The 23,459-nt window shown below is 39.2% G+C and overlaps 1 protein-coding gene across 2 annotated transcripts in view; it reads left to right on the forward strand.

Annotated features, from left to right (window-relative positions):
- The first annotated feature begins 2,725 nt into the window (after positions 1-2,725).
- The window catches only part of SGPP2 (sphingosine-1-phosphate phosphatase 2), a 213,169-nt gene continuing 192,435 nt past the window's right edge, over positions 2,726-23,459 (forward strand). For both annotated transcript variants that reach the window (XM_081579454.1, XM_081579453.1), the window contains exon 1: positions 2,726-2,777. Coding sequence is in view for 1 of the 2 variants with exons in the window: in XM_081579453.1 (XP_081435579.1) it covers positions 2,766-2,777 (12 nt within the window). In the remaining variant the exon portion in view is untranslated. The remainder of the gene's footprint in view (positions 2,778-23,459) is intronic.

Here is a 23,459-nt window from a genome sequence, read left to right on the forward strand (position 1 = left end):
GGAACAATAGGTTAAATGGATAATGTGGAGTAACATAACACCTGTTAACAACAACAAATGTATTTTCCAACCCTCGCACGTGTGTACAAATGTTTCCCTGAGCTGCTGTGCTCTTATGGCTCTAAGGAAGCAGGAGGGTTAATACCATCTTGGAAAAGAGAGGGACTCATGAGGAGCGTGGGCTTCCCAGGTGGCGCTAGTGGTAAAGAACCCTCCTGCCAGTGCAGGAGATGTGGGTTTGATCCCTGGGTTGGGAAGATCCTCTGGAGGAAGGCATGGCAACCCACTTCAGTATTCTGGCCTGGAGAAACCCACAGACAGAGGAGTCTGGCAGGACCCTATGGTCCATAGGGTCACAAACAGTCAGATACAACTGAAGCACTTAGCACACACACACGCATGTATGAGGAGCACTAGCCCTACCTGGGAGGGGTCTGAAGGGAGAAGGCTTCCGAAAGAGTAAGGTGTCACACAGGTGTGTTGTGTCATGACTCCCTCCTTTCTCCTTCACCTGCCAGTGAACCCGTGCAGGTGAGGTGGAGCCCCAGAACTTATTAGGCAATATGAAGGATTTAGTGTTGATTTTGTTTGTTATAATAATAACAGTGGGGTTAGGGAAAATGTTGTCTGCTATAAATATATCCTGAAGGATTATTGGAATCTATAATCTTGAATGGCTCCCAGGGATTAAAGTAGGGGCAATTTTAGCCTCATAGATTTTCCCTGGTGAGGAGAGGCCCTGTCTCCAAAACCTGTATCTCTTTGAGAAGATCCGAGTAACAAAAAGAGATTGCGCCTTCCAAGCCAACCCGCTGCAGGCTGACTTCTTAAAAGCAGTTTCTTACCCTGTTATCATTTGGCAACCTTTGTACAGCAAAGGCAAGGTAAACTGGATGTGCAGGAAATGTACTTTTCTCCAAAAGGTCTTTCTGCAGGCTGGGACCGTTTTCATTGACTCTGTATGATGGATAGAGAAAAAAGTTTTTCCACTTACAAGTCTGCCCTTTGATTAGATGCTACAAAAAAACACTTAGGTAGAAAATGCGTTAAAGAAAAGCTTTCTCTTTGAGCTATAGATCTTCTCTTTGAAGAACAAAAGTAAGGTACAGTATTTTTATTTTATTTATTTATTTATTTTCACAGAACACAGCAAGTTTTATTCATCATACTGCTCTGGAGACAGGCAGGCTCACTTTAACACACTGTCCTCTTGGGCTTCTTCTACCAGTTCTACTCAATGAGCCTCTGCTCATCCTGCTTTTTTTTTCTTCTCAGCTGCTATACTCCTCTCCTCTTCTGCTTGGGGTTTCAGGTAATGGTAGCGCTTGGCGCTGTAGGCCACGCCCGCCGAGAAACACCACAGAGCAATGGCTGAGCTTGATGACCCGAGAGGGACCTGCACGGGCAGAGCCATCTTGTCCGTGACCTTCGCACCGGAAGCACAATCCGGACCGAGGAGGATGCGCAAGGGCCCAGAAAAGTGTACGGTTTTGTTTGTTTTTTGACTGGGACAATAACTATTTTGTTTGGGACAGTGGACAGGGGTGTAGTATCAGAACTTCTGGAATTCTTGGTGCTGGCAGCCTTGGTAACCTTGAGCACGTTGAAGCTCACTGTCTTACTTGGGGTCGTAGGTCTGGACACCATTGCTGCTGCTTCTGCGTCGTCACTTCAGTCGTATCCAACTCTGTGCGACCCAGTAGACGGCAGCCCACCAGGCTCCCCCATCCCTCGGATTCTCCAGGCAGGAACACTGGAGTGGGTTGCCATTTCCGTCTCCAATGCATGAAAGTGAAAAGTGAAAGTGAAGTCGCTCAGTCATGTCCGACCCTTAAAGACCCCATGGGCTGCAGCCCACCAGGCTCCTCCGTCCATGGGATTTTCCAGGCAAGAGTACTGGAGTGGGTTGCCATTGCCTTCTCCACTGAAGCGAGGGGAAAGGTGCGCTTGTACTTTCAGATGTTCGGAGGTAGTCTCTGCTGATGACGGGGTCCTCTGCATCTTCATCATGGCACCATACCAGATAGGATCTGCCCTCAGAGATATTACCGGTAAAGGGCACTTCTTGTCCATCTAGGTGCCCTCCATGGCCTTCTTCAGTGTTTTGAAGCCCAGACCAATATTTTTGTAGCATTGCAGGAGCTTCTCCTTGCCAGTTTCTCCAAGCAGGACCACCTTCTTATTTTGAAAGATGATCGGTTGCTTTTGGTACCCATGCTCAGTCTGAATGTACACCATCTTCACTGCAAAAAAGGTTAAGGGGGGGGCAGGTAAAAGGGGTACAATATTTTTAATAAAAAAGAAAAGCAGCTTCTTGGATGCCGCAAATAGGAGTAAATGATGCTGCAATTGTATTCCATTTTCCACTAAGGTTTGTTCTGGCTTTCTATTATAACAGAGCATAGTGAGCTGGGCATGACTGAGCGACTTCACTTTCTCTTTTCACTTTCATGCATTGGAGAAGGAAATGGCAACCCACTCCAGTGTTCTTGCCTGGAGAATCCCAGGGACAGAGGAGCCTGGTAGGCTGCTGTCTATGGGGATGCACAGAGTAGGACACGACTGAAGCGACTTAGGAGCAGCAGCAGCAGTGAGCCCAAGCCCTTGACCCATTGCTCTGGGTCATTACTCATCCCTGTTACCAGGCAATGGATCCTGCTCAGCCATTGGACACTGCAGCAGTGGGCCCCGCCCACAAGCAACCAACTGTTAAGGAGTTCTAGTTAGTGAGGAGAATCAGACCACAGTGGAGTGGTAGTTGTGAGATGAAGAGCCAGGTAAGAGACTAATCCTGGCTTCTCCTGGAAGCTCTCCAGCTCATTCCGCCTTGGGCCAGCAGGTGAGCTTGGTGGGGGCCCAGAGAACAGGCTGGGCACCGTGTCCTGCAGAGCTCCAGAGCCCTCACTAAGGCCCTCCACTAGCCTCGGCCCAGGCCTTGAGGCAGCAGTGACCTCTCCCTTGTCCCTGTCTCAGTGATATAACAGTAGTGGCAGTCTGCCTGGGTCATAATCTGTGGGACCTGGTCTCTCCCCTTTGGGTGACCTGAGTAGCCTGAGGGCCAGTTGGGTTGGGCACCTGGCTCCCTCAGAGATGACAGCTGGGCAGAGTCTGGGGACCTAGCCCTGAGTGAGCTGGCAGCTGAGCTCTGCCTCCTTTTAGCTAGGACTGGGACCTTGGAGGGTGAAAGCTGTGCCTTGGAACCTTGCCGTTTCTTGTCAGGACAGAGAATGACATTCGTTTCGTAGAGATTTACAGGAACATCATTACCTGACCATGACCTGACTTCAAGAACAAAGGATCTGACACCAGGAAGTTTGCAACAATTAGCCATGTTCCTCCTTCACCTTTTGCTTTTAAAAGAGCTTTGATGAAAGTTTTCAGTAACTTTGTGCTTATTAGGGCATGAGCCACCCATCTCCTTGCATGGCCCTGTAATAAACTTTTCTCTGTTCCAAACTCCAACGTTTTAGTATCGTTTGGCCTCACCATGTGTCAGGCACATGAACTTGTGTTTTTGGTAACACTATCACAGCAATGAATCCGAAAACTCTAAAGACTACCTGAATGTTGTGAAATACTAAAGGCATTTGAGTTTCCAACCTAATAATACCAGGATTGTCTTAAGCTCTAGAGAGTTTAAAGGCCAAAGATGGTATGTGCTTAGTTGCTTCAGTCGTGTGCGATTCTTTGTGACTCTTATGGACTGTAGCCCACCAGTCTCCTCTGTCCATGGGATTCTCCAGGCAAGGATACTGGAGTGGGTTGCCATGCCATCCTCCAGGGGATCTTCCCAAATCAGGGACTGAACCCATGTCTCTTATGTCTCCTGCATTGGCAGGTGGCTTCCTTATACCTAGCACCACCTGGGAAGCCCAAAAAGATGGTATAAGTCTATATATAAAATAACAATCCCTTCAAGTGAAAAAGAAGATGCTGTAGGTGCCCATGGACTCAAGGGGGGTGAGCAGAAGGCCTAGCCTCTGAGCTGCTCTTGAATACTTTGCAAAGATCTTTGTAGTGAAAGGTTTCCCAGACTTACATGAGTCAAGCAAGTCCTTGATGCGTTTAATCACCAATGGCAAAATTTGAAATCAAAGGGAATTTCAAATAAAAACATTTCAGACCCATTGTGAAATTCTCACTCTTACCTCTCATGTTTTCTATTCATAATCTCTTAAGTATTCTGGCTCCAAGGGGAACTTATTAAAAGAATTGCTTTTGACCAGAACAAAGGTGAACAGAAGTATTGGAAGGTCTGGATGTAAATATCCTCAGCTCATCTTTAAGTAGCTCCAGGACAATCTGCTTTTGTTTATGGTAAAAAAAAAAAAAACCACATAAAATTATCATCTTAACCATTTTTAAGCGTGTAGTTCAGTTCAGTTCAGTCACTCAGTCGTGTCCGACTCTTTGCGACCCCATGAACCGCAGCATGCCAGGCCTCCCTGTCCATCACCAACTCCCAGAGTCCACTCAAACTCATGTCCATCGAGTTGGTGATGCCATCCAAACATCTCATCCTCTGCCGTCCCCTTCTCCTGCCCTCAATCTTTCCCAGCATCAGGGTCTTTTCAAATGAGTCAGCTCTTCACATCAGGTGGCCAAGTATTGGAGTTTCAGCTTCAACATCAGTCCTTCCAATGGACACCCAGGGCTGATCTCCTTTAGGATGGATTGATTGGATCTCCTTGCAGTCCAAGGGACTCTCAAGAGTCTTCTCCAACACCACAGTTCAAAAGCATCAATTCTTTGGCACTCAGCTTTCTTTATAGTCCAATTCTCACATCCATACATGACCACTGGAAAAACCATAGCCTTGACTGGATGGACCTTTGTTCAGTAGCTTTCAATATATTCATATTGCTTTGAAAGAGAACTCCAGAAGTTTTTCATCTTGCAAAACTGAAACCCTATACCCATTAAACAACCCCCTTCCCCACACCCCCTTGCCCCTGGTAACAACCATTTTACTTTTTTTATTTTTTGATGTACAGTTGATGTGCAATATTATGTAAGTTATAGGTGTACAATATAGTGATTCACAATTTTTAAAGGTATACTCCATTTATAGTTATTATAAGACATTGGCTGTATTCCTCGTATTGTGCAATATATCCTTATAGCTTATTTTATGTATATAATTTGTGCCTCTTAATCCTCTACCCCTATATTGCTCTCCCCACTTTTAAATCTACACTGGTAACTGCTAATTTGTTCTCTATATCTGTAAGACTGTTCCTTTTTTAGTTTTCATTTGTTTGTTGTATTTTTTAGATTCCACATATAAGTGGTATCAAATAATATTTTTCTTTCTGTGTCTGACTAATTTCACTTAAAATAATATCCTACAAGTCCATCCATGTTGCTGCAAATGGCAAAATTTCATTCTGTTTTGTGGCTGAGTAGTAGTGCATTGTGTCTATATATACCATATCTTCTTTATCCATTCATTTGTTGATGTACACTTAGATTGTTTCCATATCTTGGCAGTTGTAAATAATGCTGCTATGGACATTGGGGTGCATGTATCTTTTTGAATTAGTGTTTTTGTTCTTAGATGCCTACTCAGGAGTATCGTAGTTCTGTTTTTAGCTTTTTGAGAAATTCTTATACTGTTTTTCCACAGTGACTGAACTAATTTACATTGCCACCAACATTTGTATTTATATTCCCAGTGTATAAGGGTTCTCTTTTCTCCACATCTTCATTTGTGTTCTTTTTGATGATAGCCATTCTGACAGATATGAGGTGATTTCTCCTTGTGGTTTTGATTTGTATTCCCTGATGATTAATAATGTTGAGCATCTTTTCATGTGCCTGTTAGCATCTGTATGTCCTCTTTGGAGAAATGTCTGTTTGGGTATTTTGCCCATCTTTTAATCAGGTTGTTTGCTTTTTTGATGTTGAGTTGTATGAGCTGTTTATGTATTTTAGATATTAAGCACTTGTTGGTCATACCATTGGTAAATATTTTCTCCCATTCACTAGATTACCTTTTTGTTTCATCAACGGTTTCCTTTGCTATGCAAAAGATTTTAATTAGGTCCCATTTGTTTAGTTTTGTTTTTATTTTTATTTTCTTTGCTTTGGAAGACAGATCCAAAAGAATATTGCTATGATTTATGTCAAAGAGTGTTCTGCCTGTTTTCTTCTAGGAATTTTATGGTTTCCAATCTTTTATTTAGGTCTTTAATCCATTTTGAGTTTATTTTCATATATGCTGTTAGGGAATGCTCTAAGTTCATTCTTTTACATACAGTGTTCCAGTTTTTTTTTTTTCAGCACACTCATGGAAAAGACTGTGTTTTCTCCATTGTATATCCTTGCTTCCTTTCATAGGTTAATTCATGGTGAGTGCTTGGGTTTATTTCTGGGCTCTCTATTTTGTTCCACTTATCTAGGTGTCTGTTTTTGTGTTAGTACCATACTGTTTTGATGACTGTAGCTTTTTTAGTATAGTCTGAAGTCAGGGAGTATGATTCCTCCAGCTCTGTTTTTCTTTCTAAAGATTGTTGTTGTAGAAGTCCTTTATATACACAGGATATTAATCCCTTTTCAGATATATGATTTGCAAATATTTACTCTCATTATAGGTTGCCTTTTCACTTTATGGTTGTGTCATTTTAATGCACAAAAGTTTTTAGGTTTGATGTAGTCTCATTTCCCTACTATTGGAGAAGGAAATGGCAACCCACTCCAGTATTCTTGCCTGGAGAATCCCAGGGATGGAGGAGCCTGGTGGGCTGCCGTCTATGGGGTCACACAGAGTTGGACACGACTGAAGTGACTTAGCTGCTGCATTTCCCTACTGGGACTTCCCAGGTGGCTCTAGTGGTAAAGAACCCACCTGCCAATGCAGAAGACCTAAGAGACACAGGTTTGATCCCTGTATCAGAAAGATTCCCTGAAAGAGGGCATGGAAACCCACTCCAATATTCTTGCCTGGAGAATCCCTCGGACAGAGGAGCCTGGCAGACTACAGTCCATAGGGTCACACATAGTCAGACATGACTGAAGCAACTTTGCACGCACACACATTTGCCTATAATGCTTTTGTTTCCTGTGCTTTTGGTAACATATCCAAAAAATTATTACCACATTCAAACTCATGAAAGTTTCTCCCTTCTTCTCCTAGGAGTTTTATAGGTCTTATATTTAGGGCTTTAATCCATTTTGATTTAATTCTGTATATGGTGTAAGATGAGAGTCCAACTTCATTCTTTTGTATGTGCATATCCAGTATTCCTAACACCATTGGTTGAAAAGACTGTTCTTTCCCCACTGGGTGACCTTGGCATCTTTGTCAAAGACCATTTGGCCATATATGAGTTGACTTATTTCTGGGTTCTTTATTCTATTCCATTGGTCTACTTGTCTGTCTACTACCACCCAGCTTTTATTACTGTAGCTTTGTAATATTTTCTGAAATTAAGGCCCATGGGACTTCCAACTTTGTTCTTATTTTTCAAAATCATTTGGTTATCCAGGGTGCTTTTAGATTCCACCTGAAGTTTAGAATGAATTATCTAATTTCTTCAAAAATGCCATTGGTATTTTGATAGATATTGCATTGACAGTCACTGTTCTTTAATATTAATAAATGTAGTGGAAAATCTCAAAAAAAGTAGTGGAAGTACTAAGGCAGCAGATAGAAGCTTGATAACTAGACACTTGTATAGTTGTTCTCAACCTCTTTTTAAAATAAAACTATCACAGAGGAAAATTATGTAAGTAAATATGTCTGTCTTAGTTCATTTTTTTCTCGTAAACAGATAGTTTAAATGGTCCCAGTAGAAAGAAATGAGATAATCAATGATTCCTTTGAACATAGTGATCATCATCATCATAATTATTATAAAAGTATCATATAATTCATTTAATTTTTATGCTCTATAAAGCATTTACATTCCATTATCTCCCTTTATTTTAGTCCAGAGCAGCATTTTTCAATGTTATAGCCCATTTTAATTCAGGCAGCATTGCAAACTACTTTCTTCTATACCTTGCACTGAGAGATTCATTATTAAAAACTCCAAGAAGACCTACTACAAATAGTAAAGAAATCAGCTCACTGTTGTATAAACTAGTGTTTACCAAACTTTTATGGCTCCAATTTTCTTCTTAGTAAACCAATTAATATCCCATGAATCTAAGATACGACTAAAGATGCTTAGAGAAGAGAATTTAAATGAGCAGTTTTTAAACGCTGTTTTGCAAATACTGAGATTGTTCAAAGTGGTTCAGGAAATCGGATGAATAGAACAAAAGAGCATACCTGTCATCATAAGTATTCATTTCTTCCTAACACCTGTAAGCTGCGAAGCTGGGAGTGAGATTCAGCATGCATGGGGACCTGAGTGTGTTTGTAACAGCTTCTGTAAGTTTTTTGCATCATTTACATGAAACTATACCATTCTATTTGCAGCAATGCCCTTGCTGAAAAGGAAGAAATGGATTCTGAGGTTATATTGAGCCAAGCCAGACCGGCTCTGTTAGACAAGATCTACTTAATCACCGCTTCCCATGACAATGATTTTGTAGTATTTCCTATAGAGAGAAATAAGAGATAAATCACCCTTCCTCTAGTATGGTTAATCATAATTGGTTGTTTATATATTTCTCTCCCTGTCCATGGTGTATCCTTCTTCCTAATTTCTTTTAAAGAATAGCTTCTTCCAAAACACTGTTACAGATTAAAAACCTTTAAATGATGTATTATTTATCTGTCTGGCCACACAGATTCCTACAGAGTCACTAAATCCATCAACAGTACATTTGCTGACTTAATAATAACCAGATTTGGTTTTCAGGAGACCAAGACAGCTTAAAGGACAAGTCTATTAGGTTTTATCACATCCACCATCAGCATGCAGGGGCAAGGTGCTCACTTCAACTGAGGGGCAGATCTATGGGCCTGAAGCGCACACAGTTTTGGAGCCCCTTTTTTATTAAAAAAAATTCAAATTATTAGATAAGAAATTAAATATAAAATTATAAGTAAACACAATAACAGCAACACATTCAAAGCTGGCAAATTCTGGAGAGATCTCAAAATGTAGGAAATAACATTTTTTGATAATTATCTATCTGGTGTACCAAATAAAAGTACTGCCTGCATGTTTGATGACCTCTTCTTAGAACAATGGTTTTGCTACACTTTTTACCTAAAGAACAGGAGGAATCAGTTTCCCTTTAGCATGGTGGATCAAATGATTTTTTACTTTTTAGCCACTCCATGAGGCATGTAGGATCTTAGTTCCATGACCAGGAATTGAGCCTGTGGCCCCTGTATTGGAACCTTGGAGTCTTAACCATTGAACTGCTAGGGAAGTCCTCAAATAATGTGTTTTTTTGTTTTTTGTTTTTTTTTATGATTTACAGAATGGAAAGCTTTCTATTGGCTTCACCACTTATTATTGGTATTGATATGTATGTTTTTAGGATTGTTGTCAATTTTAAGAAAACTTCACTCAGGTGTCTTTCATATATAAGCTGTAAGATGTCAAGATATTTCAGAGGTTTGTTGCAGGAATGAATCTCAAGTACTATTTGAATTGACAACATTCACTAACCAGCTTCTCTTTTATTCCTGATGTTGTATCATATTATGAAGGTCATATCAGGCCCTGAACTTTCATTTTTCAAGGTGGAGTATGTTGGTATAGAAGGTGGTAGGACCATTCCTAAAATTTGTTCTTGCACTGGGGCAGCTAGCGGTAACTAAACCATCCATGGAAGAGGCTGTGGACCACATAACTAGTACACTTAACCAAAACTATATGTAACCTCATCAGCTTCCTTAGTCAGGGTCCAAAAATACCATGGGCTTCTCCCATGCTACCCAGCACAAGGGGAAATATGACTGATTAGAAATCAAAGTGGAAAGAGACAGTGGTCTCAACCATTTGCGGTTAAAATATTGTACTCCTTAAATTTCACAAGCCCAGATGGTCATGGAAGCACTTACAAGTTCAAGTATGGAGCCCTGAAACTTAAGCTTTATTAGTTTTATGGTAAATCCACTTCCCAATTTTCTTCCACTCAATTTTTTTTTCCACCAGAGCTACTGCTGTTTCTTTAGGAAGGATGTGTGTTTGTTTCTTGAACTTAAGGACCAGATCTTAAAAAATATAATGCAAACAAACAAGAGACGTGTATCGTACTGTTTTCCAGCTGACCAACTTATTGCTTTTAATAGGACAATTACTTGGCATTATGTGGATCAGTTGCTTTTAAATCTGGCACTAGATTAAAACTATCCACATAGCTTAAAAAAATACACTTTCCTTGGCCACAAACCCAGAAATTCTGATTCTGTAGACCTACATTGAGGCCCAGTAATCTCCAATTTTTAAGTCTCCCAGTTTATTCTGATGTGCTGCCAAGTTTGAGAACCACTGATGTAGACAAACTACTTGGATGAATGCCTATGCCACTGAAGTTCCACAGGACTAAACAAAGGGTAAACTTACAAAGAGGTTTTTTATTTGGTGTAAGCAAGAGTGTTGAGTTCCCCATCAAATCAACTGGATCAGCAATTAGTAAGGAGGTTGTGAGAGGATTTGTATTAGCCCAGGCTTTTTTTGGGGGGAAATGGGAAAAATCATTTCAAATGAGTTTAGACAAAAAAGGAAATTTATTGGCTCCTGAGGCTGAAAAGCCTATTTCAGGCATGGCTGAATTGAGATTTAAAATAACCTACACAGAGCAATTCCCATGGAGAGAAAGCACCCTTTCAATAATATCTGTTTTGGAGTAGAGTTTTATTGCCATGGTTGAGTTGAATGTCCATTTCTGACATAATCACTACATCCAGGTTGGCTGAGTGTCCAGACTTGGCCCACAAGACCACCTCAGGCACACAAGGGTTGGTCAGCCTTCCACCCATGTGACCTGAACAAGAGGGTGGTTGTTCCTTTAGGGCAGGGGTCCCCAACCTCCAGGATCTAATGCCTGATGATCTGAGGAGCTGATGTAATAATAATAGAAATAAAGTGCAGTGCTCTTAAATTATCCTGAAACCATCCTCCCCCCACCCCCCCCAACTCCGGTCCATGGCAAAACTGTCTTCCATGAAACTAGTCCCTGGTGCCAAAAAGGATGGGGACCACTGCCCTACGGCAAATCAGGGTTGCAGGCAGAAACAACTGATGAATGGGTGGTGGGCTTGAAGACCTCTCATACCACTTCCAACTGGGGGCAGACTCGCTTGGTCTTTGCTGAATTCTCTGACCTGCCCAGCCCCTGGTGTCATGCGTTTCTGATGCCCTGCTCCTGACAACTAGGGTGGGGGCTATGGAACCTGTCTGGTGATCTGCTGGTTTCTACCTACTCTTTGGGTGAGTTTCCTGCAGGCAGGGTTGAAACAAAGTAGGTCGTGAATCAAATAAGGCTCAGTAGAGAGAGTGTGTCAAGATGCAAAGCCAAGGAAGGCAGAAGTAGAAAAGGGGATGTTTCTGAATGCTTTGCTCAGTGGATCCTAAAATCATTTTTGAGAAGAAGCAAGATGGCTGAAGCCATCTACAAAGCCATTTCCTATAGCTGTTGTAGGACCCGGCACAGCTAATCACAAGCTCAGCTTACCAGATCCGTTACACCACAATAAGGTAGGTTTTTGCATTTAACTATCACAGATCAGCAGTGAGGTAGACACAGAGATGAGCAACCCAGATTCCCCTCAAGAAAGGTTCATTGCTCAGCTGTGGGGAGTGTGACCAGCATACAGCTTCCCACTGACTGCTGCTTCAGGGTCTGCCTCGATTGCAAACAGCAGCTGGGTCTGAGACCACACCCGTCATGGGACAGCCTGCCTCTAGAGGTGGGTACAAAGGACCAGCCATTTCAGTCCAATGGAAGGACAACTTTATGAGGCAAGATTTGCTCTAGAGCTCCCCAGTGGCCCAGGGACTTTATCAGGCATTACAGTTCATCTTCTCTCTCTGCCAGTTCTTCTCACATGCTTTCACAGTTATTGATATCTATAACCATCTCGCACTAAGCTTTGTTTCAGCATCTGCTTCTGGAAAACCCAACCTGTGCTAAGTGTCATTAGGTTCCATAATAATTGGGCAATTAGAAGAAGGAGGAAACTTTAAATATGCAAATTATTTCTTAAATATTAAAAAAAGACACAAGTCTTTTTGGATTCCTTCTCTTTTCCTTAAAAAAAAAAAGGTTATCACATTTAAAATCCTAAACTGTTTATTGTTGTTGTTGTTTAGTAGCTTAATCGTGTCCACCAAGCTCCCCTGTCCATGGGATTTCCCAGGCAAGAATACTGGAATGGGTTGCCATTTCCTTCTCTAGGGCTTTTCCTGGCCCGGGAATTGAACCCTCATCTCCTGTGTTAGCAGGCAGATTCTTTACCAAGAACTACAGTCATAAAGGAGAGAGGGGAGAGGAGAGAGGAAAAGCCTGTTTATATGCACAGTAATAAAATATAACATAGAGCAGTTGATTCTAAGTCAATGGGTCTTATATGCAGATGTTCCCCCTCAGTTCTTTTTATTAGTTTCTCTTAAGAATCAAAGTAGAACATCTTATTTGATTTTTGCCAAATTTGAAGACAAGTGAAAAGTTGTACAGAGAAAAAGACCTAGGTTAGTCAAATATTTGAGTAGTTAAGGAGTCATTGTCTTCATCACGTGTTTTCAACTAAAATTTTTTAAGTTAAAATAAGATTTAACTCAAAACTGAAACTTTTTGAAGCACAGTATAGTTTTCATTAATAAAGTCGTATTAGTATCTCAAAACACATCTGCATGATGATTTTGAACTTCAGTTTTACTTCATTACAGCTGTGGAGAGCAGCCAGTTAGCAGAGGCTCGTAGTTTTTAGAGTCTCTGTTAAATTAGTTTCTGTAAATGGTGTTAAAATATCATAACTTAGGGGCTTCCCCAGTGGCTCAGCAGTAAAGACTCTGCCTATAAAGCAGGGACCACAGGAGACATGGGTTTGATCCCTGGGTCGGGAAGATCCCCGAGAGGAGGGCATGGCAACCCACTCCAGTATTCTTGCCTGGAGAATCCCATGGACAGAGGAGCCTGGCGGGCTACAGTCCATAGGATCTCAAAGAGTCAGACACGACTGAAGCGACTTAGCACGACTGCATCATAACTTAGACTTTTAAATTTTTTTATTTTTTTAATCCAAGTAACAAAGCACACAGTTCAGAAAAATTTATAATGAGAAGGGAGCAGTCCCTGCATCATGACTCCTTATTGTCAGCCTGTCTCTCCAGAAGCAGCCACAGTTAATCATTTATGTTGTTAAGTTCTGCTAGTGGCTACCTAATGCATCTGTAAATTATGCACTTCCATTACCACTTCTTGATCTGTCAACTTGGGATATTAAATATTGACTTTCTGCTATCACGGGTGAGGCTTTAGCTCCCCCATTGTCCCATTTTGTATTTCATATTACTATTTTTAGTCTTTTATAACTGTAAATAGTATACTTCAAAACTGTTTCTTATTCCATTGGCTTTCAAAAGCCCCTCTTGACTGCTCATCTGTTATGCTGAGGATATTAACAACTCTTCCCCTTCTTATTTCTCTTCCCTTCCTTATTTCCTGCCCTCTGTTAGCTGTTCTTCAACCTTTATATTGTCAATGTTGATAATTTATAATCTGTTTTGTAATCATAATTAAACCTCCTGTGTTTTGTCTATAGGTTGAGTCTATGTGTTGAAGTAAAAAAACAAACCAAAACAGTATTTACTCTTGCATGAGTAATGACTCTGGCTTATCACAGAGCCATATAACATGCAATAAACACACCACTCTCTCTGGTTCCACTGTCAAGAACCTTGAATCTCTCAAAGGGAAATGTTCTAGGTATCAACATTGAATATATTCTCCTTTCTTATAGTCTCCCAGCTATTCAAAGCCACACTCTGATTTAGCTGCAGTATATTTGAATTATGATTTTAATTGACTTTCCTCTAGTTTCTGACTGCTTTTTCCATTATATTTGTAGTGAATCAAAAATAATATGCTTTCAGTTCAGTTCAGTCGCTCAGTCGTGTCTGACTCTTTGCGACCCCATGAATTGCAGCACGCCAGGCCTCCCTGTCCATCACCAACTCCCGGAGTTTACCCAAACCCATGTCCATCGAGTCAGTGATGCCATCCAACCATCTCATCCTCTGCCGTCCCCTTCTCCTCCTGCCCCCAATCCTTCCCAGCATTAGGGTCTTTTCCAGTGAGTCAACTCTTCACATGAGGTGGCCAAAGCATTGGAGTTTCAGCTTCAACATCAGTCCTTCCAATGGACACCCAGGACTGATCTCCTTTAGGATGGATTGATTGGATCTCCTTGCAGTCCAAGGGACTCTCAAGAGTCTTCTCCAACACCACAGTTCAAAAGCATCAATTCTTCAGTGCTTAGCTTTCTTCACCGTCCAACTCTCACATCCATACATGACCACTGGAAAAACCATAGCCTTGACTAGACGGACTTTTGTTGGCAAAGTAATGTCTGCTTTTAAATATGCTATCTAGGTTGGCCATAACCTTCCTTCCAAGGAGTAAGCGTCTTTTAATTTCATGGCTGCAATCACCATCAGCAGTGATTTTGGAGCACAAAAAATAAAGTCTAACACTGTTTCCACTGTTTCCCCATCTATTTCCCATGAAGTGATGGGACCAGATGCCATGATCTTAGTTTTCTGAACATTGAGCTTTAAGCCAACTTTTTCACTCTCCTCTTTCACTTTCATCAAGAGGCTCTTTAGTCACTGTATTCTGAATATCTTATGGATTCTGTTGATTTTTTTCTCCTCCTCCTCCTCCTACTTATTGGAGAGTGTTTCCTTGAAGTCCCATGATTTCACATTCTAATCTGGACTGATCTTTTATCAGAATAGCTGCTCAATTGTCACCTTGAAATTTACTTTCATTAGATTCCTTTTTAGTGACATGGTTTCTTGTATCCTGTACCATCCTCTTTCTTGGTGTTCATCTTCAAGTAAATTCTTTTGAAATAAATAGTACAAAGTAAACTCTGCAAGTTCTTGCATGTTAAAAAAAAAAAAGAAATATCACCATTTCCTATTCAAACTTGATAGTTTTTACATGGTACCCTTCATTCAAAGTTATTTTTCCTTAGAAATTTGATGCTAAGAAGGCTAATGCTGTTGACTTTTATTTCCTATGGGTGAACTGTGTCTTTTTGGATGATTTAGAATATTCTTACATTCTTGGTGCTCTGAGATCTCACAATAATATATTTGAATCTGGGGCTTTAAATTATTTTGCTAAGAAATAGTTAGGTCATATGAAAGGACACAAAGAATAATACATTGGGGACTTCCTATCAGTGTAGTAGTTAAGACTTCATGCTTCCATTGCAGGGGTCACAGATTCGATCTCCAGCCAGGGAACTAAGATCCCACACGCTGTGCAGTGTGGCCAAAACATAATAAAAATAATACAATGAAAATAAAACACTGGACATGTCTTTTATGTTTCATTTGGTCTCCATGGTTCCTTAAGAACCTTTATTCTTTATTAGAATTTTTATTAGTTGAATGAATTAATCCTCTGTATCTCTTTTTACCCTCCTATTGTCTATTTCTTTGGGATTTTGTTTTCATTATTGTCATTCTTTTCTGGGGGAAATTCCTTGATTTTACCTTCCAACTATCCCATTGATTTTATAATTTTTATTACCAAACTTTCTTATTTTGAGGCACCCATTCTTATTTTTTTTTCCTGAAATATAATTGACATATAACATGGCATTAGTTTAAGGTATACAACATAATGATTTGATAATTATGATATTATAATGATAATAATCTGATTGTATATTATCTAAATAGTAAGTTTAGTTAGTATCTCACTACAGTTATAATTTTTTTCTTGTGATGAGAACTTTTATGATTCACTCTCAGTAACTTTCAAATATGTAACAAAGTATTAACTATAGTCACCATGTAGGTACATTACATCTTCATGACTGACTTATTTATTATTGAAAATTTAGTTCTTGTTTTCTTAGGGCCTCTTTATATATATACTTTTCATGAGTGGTATGTGTTGTAGACTCTTTGAAGATAATGATACAGATTTCTTAAAAGGGTTCTTATACTACCTGAATTATTTCTATTTTCTCCAAGATCAACCTTCCAATCTAATAGAAAGGCTGAATGGGAGATGTGTGTATGTATGTGAAATTTGTAGACTGAAGGATCCAGGAGGTGGCTTTTCCTTGGAGACCAACAAAATGACAAAATATAGCAATCCTTTGTTTCTCCGCTGGTGGGTCCCTGTATTTCTTTAGAGGAGAACACTGGGGGTTTTCCTCCGAGCGTCAGTGCTAGATGGCATGTCTATTTTAAAGTGGGAATGGGAGAGATACTCAGCTTGCAGTTTATCCCTTTATTTTCCGCACCTCCCAGGCCTCTACCCTATCTATCACAGCTGCACCCAGAACCACACTTGTTGCAAAGATGGGTTCCCTTCTCCATTGCGGCCACCGCCTAGAATGCTCTAGACTGCAGTCTCCTCAACCGTTAAAAAATATATATATCAACTTCTATCTGCTGCTGTCTTCCAGAAATTTGTTTATCTCTCTTATCTGTTAAGGTCACTCTCTGGATAGTTTTGCTTTTATTCCTTTTTAAATTTCTGTATTATTATTTAATGAGATTTACAGAGATAAGGGAGTAAATATGTGTGCTTAAAAAGAAACCATTAAAAAAGGAAACTATAAACAAGATGAAAAGATAACCTACAGACAAGGAGAAAATGTTTGCAAACAATGTGATCAACAAAAGGTTAATTTCCAAAATATACAGATAACTTGTATAACTTTATATCAAAAAAATCAAATTAGAAATGGGCAGAATAACTAAATAGACATTTCCCCAAGGAAGACAGACACATGGCCAACAGGCACATGAAAAGATGCTCAGCGTTGCTAATAATTAGAGAAATGCAAATCAAAACTACCTCAAACTGGTCACAATGGCTATCATTAAAAAGTCTACAAATAATACATTCTGGAGAGACTGTGGAGAAAAGGGAACCCTCCTACACTGTTGGTGAAAATGGAAATTGGTACAGCCTCTGGAAAACAGTATGGAGGTTCCTTAAAGAAACTAAAAACTAAAAATAGAGTTGCCATATGACACAGTGATCACAATCCTGGTCATATATCCAGAGAAAACTCTTATTTGAAAAGACACGTGCAACCCAATAGCCATAGAAGCACTCCTTACGATAGCCAAGACAGGGAAGCAACCAAAATGTTCATTGACAAAAGAACAGGGAATACTAGTCAGCCATAAAGAAGAATGAATACTGCCATTTGCAACAACATAGAGGGATCTAGAGATTATCATACTAAGTGAAGTAAGTCGGAGAAAAACAAATATCATATGATATCATTTAAATGTGAAATCTAAAAATAATACAAACTAACTTATTTACAAAACAGAAATAGACTTACAGACATAGAAAACAAACTTATGGTTACCAGAAAGGGATGAGAGGGATAAATTAGGAGTTCAGGATTAAGGGATACACACCACTATGTATAAAATAGGTAAACAACAAAGATTTGATGTATAACACAGAGAACTATACTCAATATCTTGTAATAGCCTATAATGGAAAAGAATATGAATATATATATATATATGAGTTACTTTACTGTACATCTGAAACTAACACAGTATTGTAAATCAACTATACTTCAGTTAAAAAAACTGTGCTTAGCATGTAGATGCCACTTTGAATCCAAAAAAATAAGGATTTTACATCCTAACCTTGATTTAAAAACTTACCCACGTTCATTGTAAAAAATCTAGAAAGTTTATGACACGTTTCTCCCAAAGGACCATATAGGGATAAACTTCTATATTGTTTAAATATAAAACAATGAAAATACCAAACCCAGATGGATCTGGATTCTATCCAGAGGAGAGAATAATTGACATTTACTGAAGGCCTTTTTGTGCCGATACTTGATAGAACTTGCCTCATTGAATACTATTTTACAGATGAAGAAACAGAGAGACTCAGTCAAGAAATTTATACAAGGTCACAGGTAGTAAATGGCAATTCTGTTTCAAAACCTTTTCCCCTGGATTCCCACACCATGCATCTTTACCACCAGAGGCCAAAAGCAAAGCGTGGATGACGCTAACAAAGGCAATATCTGAGTTTAAAATAGAGGCCTAAGTATCTAGTTCAGTGGGTTGTAGCCATAGCCCATGTGTACAGCAGAGGTGATCAGAAAGTTATTGGTGAGAAGGGACTTGAGAGTTTGCTTCCCTAAGATGGAACACTTTAAGGGAGCTGGTTTAATTGGCTTAAGTCTCCTGTAGTAAAATGGCCGTTGTCTTCTATTTTAGTTCTACTCTTGAGAGGCTCTACTGAACTCTGCCCTCAGCAGATGCATTATAATCAAACTGACATTTAAGTTTCAGATAAAAGAAATCATTAATTAAAGTGTACATTATTGAACACCCATAGCACATGTAGGATTCTATTATGGGAACATCAGTAAATAGACAATTTATTAATCAATTAGTGTTAAGATCTAAAGCATACTGACAATACCAGTCATGTGATTTTTTTTTCAAAAAAAGATGAAACTGATTTACTTACACTCATCTCCTGTTTCCTTTCCTCAGTTTGAGGTTCTAAAAGACTGATGGTTTCTGTGGGTTAATTAAATAAAATATTTATTACTATTTTTGAAACCTGTTTCATGACAATGCATCTTATATATGCTGATGGGAAAAAAAAAACAAACAAGAACTGGGGCTTTCCAAATGGAAGCTTCTCAGAACAGATGTCATCCTCTAAATGTGTGCTGTGGAGGAAGAGAATTAATCAAAATAAGGGATAACAAGGTAGTTGTTAATGGTTACAGCTGGTTTCTAATTTACAAGATAACTGATGTGTGTGGGGGAGTCAGAGCATACTTAGGCAGAAGCCAAGAATCTCTGCTTCTTATAGTCCAATTTGCAAGGGAGTGAGGAATAAGAATACATCTTGTCTTATTTTAATTGTTTTAATTACTTGTTGGAAGTGCAATTGCTGTCTTGAAACCTCAATACAGGCACAACAGTAAGGAGACAGAGACCTTATCAGAAGCTCAGGATCACAGTCTTATGGATCTAATTTTGTCTCTTCTGCAGCTTGATAGAAACACATAACCTAGGGAAAATTTTGTCTGCTACTATTTCTTTCCTCAACATATCCTTTTCCATTAAGCCAATAAATCTTTGAGAAGTGTTCTCTTTTTGCATTTCATAGATTGAGAATTGGTATTTTGCCTGTGCTATTCAGAGAAAGAAAGGAAGATTCCTGGCAAAATAAAATAAAATAAATGTTGCAGTTAATTAGAATGGAAAGACTTGATGAATTCAGATAAATTCAAATATTTTTTAAAGAACAACTAGTAACAATTTGGCAAAAATTTCTGCCCTACATTCAAATACTAAAGCCACATTTACCTTTGACTTCTCTCTGAATACTTCTCCAAACTTGAGGTGTACTTAAATTTAAGTAAGGTCAGTAAAAGGACCTGTAAGCCTGGGGAAAGTTTTAGAGCCAGAGCTGCCTAACACTTGCTGGTAAAATCATCTTTATGAGAGAGAAGAAAACCTCAATGATGTAAGATACAAGGATGATATGAGGTGCTGTACCTGAACTATGATCCTTGGAGTTAAGATCCTAGCAGAGCAGAAAAAATAGAACTAAAAGGGAACCAAACTCTGGTTTAATAGAACCTCAGGTGCCTCTGTGTTGATGTTAGAAATGAACTTGGAATCACAGATGACGTAATGTAATTTTAGACCAGTGTTTATACCCAAAAGGAAATGGAGAATTGAGACCATTATCTAGATAATGAAGACATTTCTTTCTTTCTTTCTTTCGTTTTGACATATCTTTCTTTATTGGAGATTTAGAAGACTAGAAAAACAACTCTTTAGTCTGGGATGGGGGAAGTTCTCTACGGAGACAAGAGGATGCACTGAAGGACAACTGCTATGATATCATGTAAAAGGCCAGGAGAGTCATATTTTATAGTAAAATAGAAGTGGATATGCAGTGACATAGTAGTTCATTCATGATAACAGCAGAGAAACATACCACACAACATCAAACTATGTAACAATCACAAACAGCCCAAGGGAAGGTACACATTAAAAGTTCTATATTGAACTTTGCTTTTTAAATTATGTGAACTCATGTGTATTTTAAAGTAGTGGCTAATAATTTTTAAATGATATGGTAGAGTTGGAATTTAGAAATGCTATTTTAAGCTTTGGAAGTCAGGAACAATTCAATCAGTTACTCTCACAATAAATAAAGATCATAACTTCAACTCTGTCCCACTAACACTGTAACTGGTAAGTGTATTGGGGCAGATATGAATATCTTGCAAATTTCTTGCAGAGTTCTGAGTTAATTGCAAGTGTTTAAAAAACCCTGGTGGCTTAGACTGTAAAGAATTCGCCTGCAATGCAGGAAACCCAAATTCGATCCCTGGGTCAGAAAGAGCCCTTGGGTAAGGGAATGACTACCCACTCCATTATTCTTGCCTGAAGAATTCCATGGACAGAGGAGCCTGGTGGGCTGCAGTCCATGGGATCGCAAAGAGTTGGACACAATTGAGCGACCAACACTTTAAATACTTTCAAAAAACCTAAAGTGCTTAAAAGAAACTTTTAAAGTTACAAATATCATCTCTTCATTTTGCCAACTCTCCTGTACTTTCAAGTTAACTATTAACTAGTCATGATGTTTCTGCTTTTAAATATGCTATCTAGGTTGGCCATAACCTTCCTTCCAAGGAGTAAGCGTCTTTTAATTTCATGGCTGCAATCACCATCAGCAGTGATTTTGGAGTCCAAAAAAATAAAGTCTGACACTGTTTCCACTGTTTCCCCATCTATTTCCCATGACGTGATGGGACCAGATGCCATGATCTTAGTTTTCTGAACATTGAGCTTTAAGCCAACTTTTTCACTCTCCTCTTTCACTTTCATCAAGAGACTTTTTAGTTCTTCTTCACTTTCGGCCATAAGGGTGGTGTCATCTGCATATCTGAGGTTATTGATATTTCTCCCGGCAATCTTAATTCCAGCTTGTGTAGCTGAGCGCCGCAGAATTGATGCTTTTGAACTGTGGTGTTGGAGAAGACTCTTGAGAGTCCCTTGGACTGCAATGAGATCCAATCAATCCATCCTAAAGGAGATCAATCCTGGGTGTTCATTGGAAGGCCTGATGTTGAAGTTGAAACTCCAATACTTTGGCCACCTCATGTGAAGAGTTGACTCATTGGAAAAGACCCTAATGTTGGGTAGGATTGGGGGCAGGAGGAGAAGGGGACGACAGAGGATGAGATGGTTGGATGGCATCACCAACTCGATGGACATGGGTTTGGGTAAACTCCAGGAGTTGGTGATGGACAGAGATGCCTGGCGTGCTGCGATTCATGGGGTCGCAAAGAGTCGGACACGACTGAGCGACTGAACTGAACTGAGTCATGATGTTTAACTGCTAAACTTTAGCAAAACATTTGTATTAACTAGACTTACATAACACAGAACTTAAAAGTTTCATTTCACTGTGAGTACAAAGTAGGCTATATAGGGCAATGGCTAAGCCCTGAAGCTATAGTCAGAAAAACCCTGTGGGAATCCTGCGTCCCCTGTGAAAGTGACTTCTAAACCCTGTGTTTCTAAATTTCTTCATTTGATGGTCTAATAATAGTACCTATTCTTCAGCTGTTGTAAGGCTTAAATACTAAAGTACTTAACAAATGCCTGACTTATAAGATTTTTTTGTTGTTGTTACATATTAGTGAACTTTATTCAACATGCCACTATTTTAGTAGATATCATCCAGGAACATAAATATAAGGGATTTCAAATAGAAAGCTCAAAATATTACATCATGTTAAGATAGATGGCTCACTATTCTTTCCCGAAGTCATCTTTGCAAAATTCTACCTGTGGATAATTGGGGCAAATAACTGAGTTCAGTGGTTCAATTAATTTTCTAACTCAAAGGAGAGTAATGCTGAATTTATCCATTTATTGACCCATTCATTCACACACATGCTCATTCATGGGTTCAACAATCACACTGACTTTGCCCAGAGTCTCTACTAAGAAACCCTCCAGGAAATTGAGCCAAGTAGGAGAAGAGGAAGCAGTAGCTGGGAAGAGAAGGCAAGATTGGAAACCAGTATGAGTGAAAACAGACTGAAACATTGGCAGAGACAATGAGCAAGGCCTGACAGATGGAGGTAAGGTTATGGTTCAGGATTTCTTTCTGTTCCTAGACTCATGCACCATGATGACCCTTAGGTTCTGGGATTCTTCCCTGATGCCCTAAGTTATTGCCATTTCTCTCCTCATTTCTACCTATGCTAGTTTGAATGGGTCTCTTTGCCTTAAAAACTCAAAGAACCTGGTGTATACTGGATGCTGAAAAAAAAAGTTTCCTTTGGATCTGATGATTTTATTGGGTTTCCTATTGAGTCAGATAAAAACTCTTGGAGGCTGGGGGAGTCAAGTTATCATACTAATATCAAGATCTTTATTCTAGTGAGTTAGAGGATTTAAAAAAAATGGAAGGGAGCACTTTTTGGGAACTCATAATGGTCTTGACCCATGCTTGGTGTCATTAGCTTACACATCTCTTTATTGCCACTGAGTTTGCTGGTTGGCAAGTGGATATGGTTAGGACAGCATAAACACTCAATTAGGTACAGAAGGAAGAAATTAGAAAGTACAACTTTTACTGATGTCATTATTTCTCTAAATAATGTGATTATTTAGAGATTATATCTCTAAAGATATGATATTTGGTTATGTGATTATTTAGAGATATGATATATGATATCTGGCTAGTTTGGGAGAGACAAAGGCTCTAGGATGCCAAATGATGGTCCAGTAAAATTGTATGAGATAATATTCCTCATTTTCTCCCCAACTTTCTTTCAGTATTGTATATGGTAGTTCTCTAGCCTCTCTGTCATGGTATGCCACGGCAGAGTTTGCTATGCTGGATTTACATAATCATACTTATTTATTGACTATTAATATGACATTTTCAAAAGCCCTAGATGCTGTAAACACAACTGTTTTAAGCTAATGCACAGGAATGTCAGCACAGAGGTACAGGGGTTAGCTAATGGAGGCTGAAATTCCACACTGCTAATGAATCATGATATTTAAGAGTTGAAGCAAATTTTAAGATTTCAACATTGAGCTCTAGGAAATAAATATTTTATACAATTCAAGGTAAGAGTAACTGTCCAAATATTACTTATTGCCTTATAATATTCAGTACTTTATCCCTCAGTAATTATGATTATTTACTAAATAAATATTACTATTATTAAGGGGTAAATACTATATGTAAAAACAACTATTATAAATAAAGTCATTATTTATATGTATCATATAGAGCTTTACTATTATCAC

The sequence above is a fragment of the Giraffa tippelskirchi genome, chromosome 3 (genome assembly GCF_054371585.1).
Source record: "Giraffa tippelskirchi isolate mGirTip1 chromosome 3, T2T-mGirTip1v1.2.pri, whole genome shotgun sequence".
NCBI classification, from domain to species: Eukaryota; Metazoa; Chordata; class Mammalia; order Artiodactyla; family Giraffidae; genus Giraffa; species Giraffa tippelskirchi.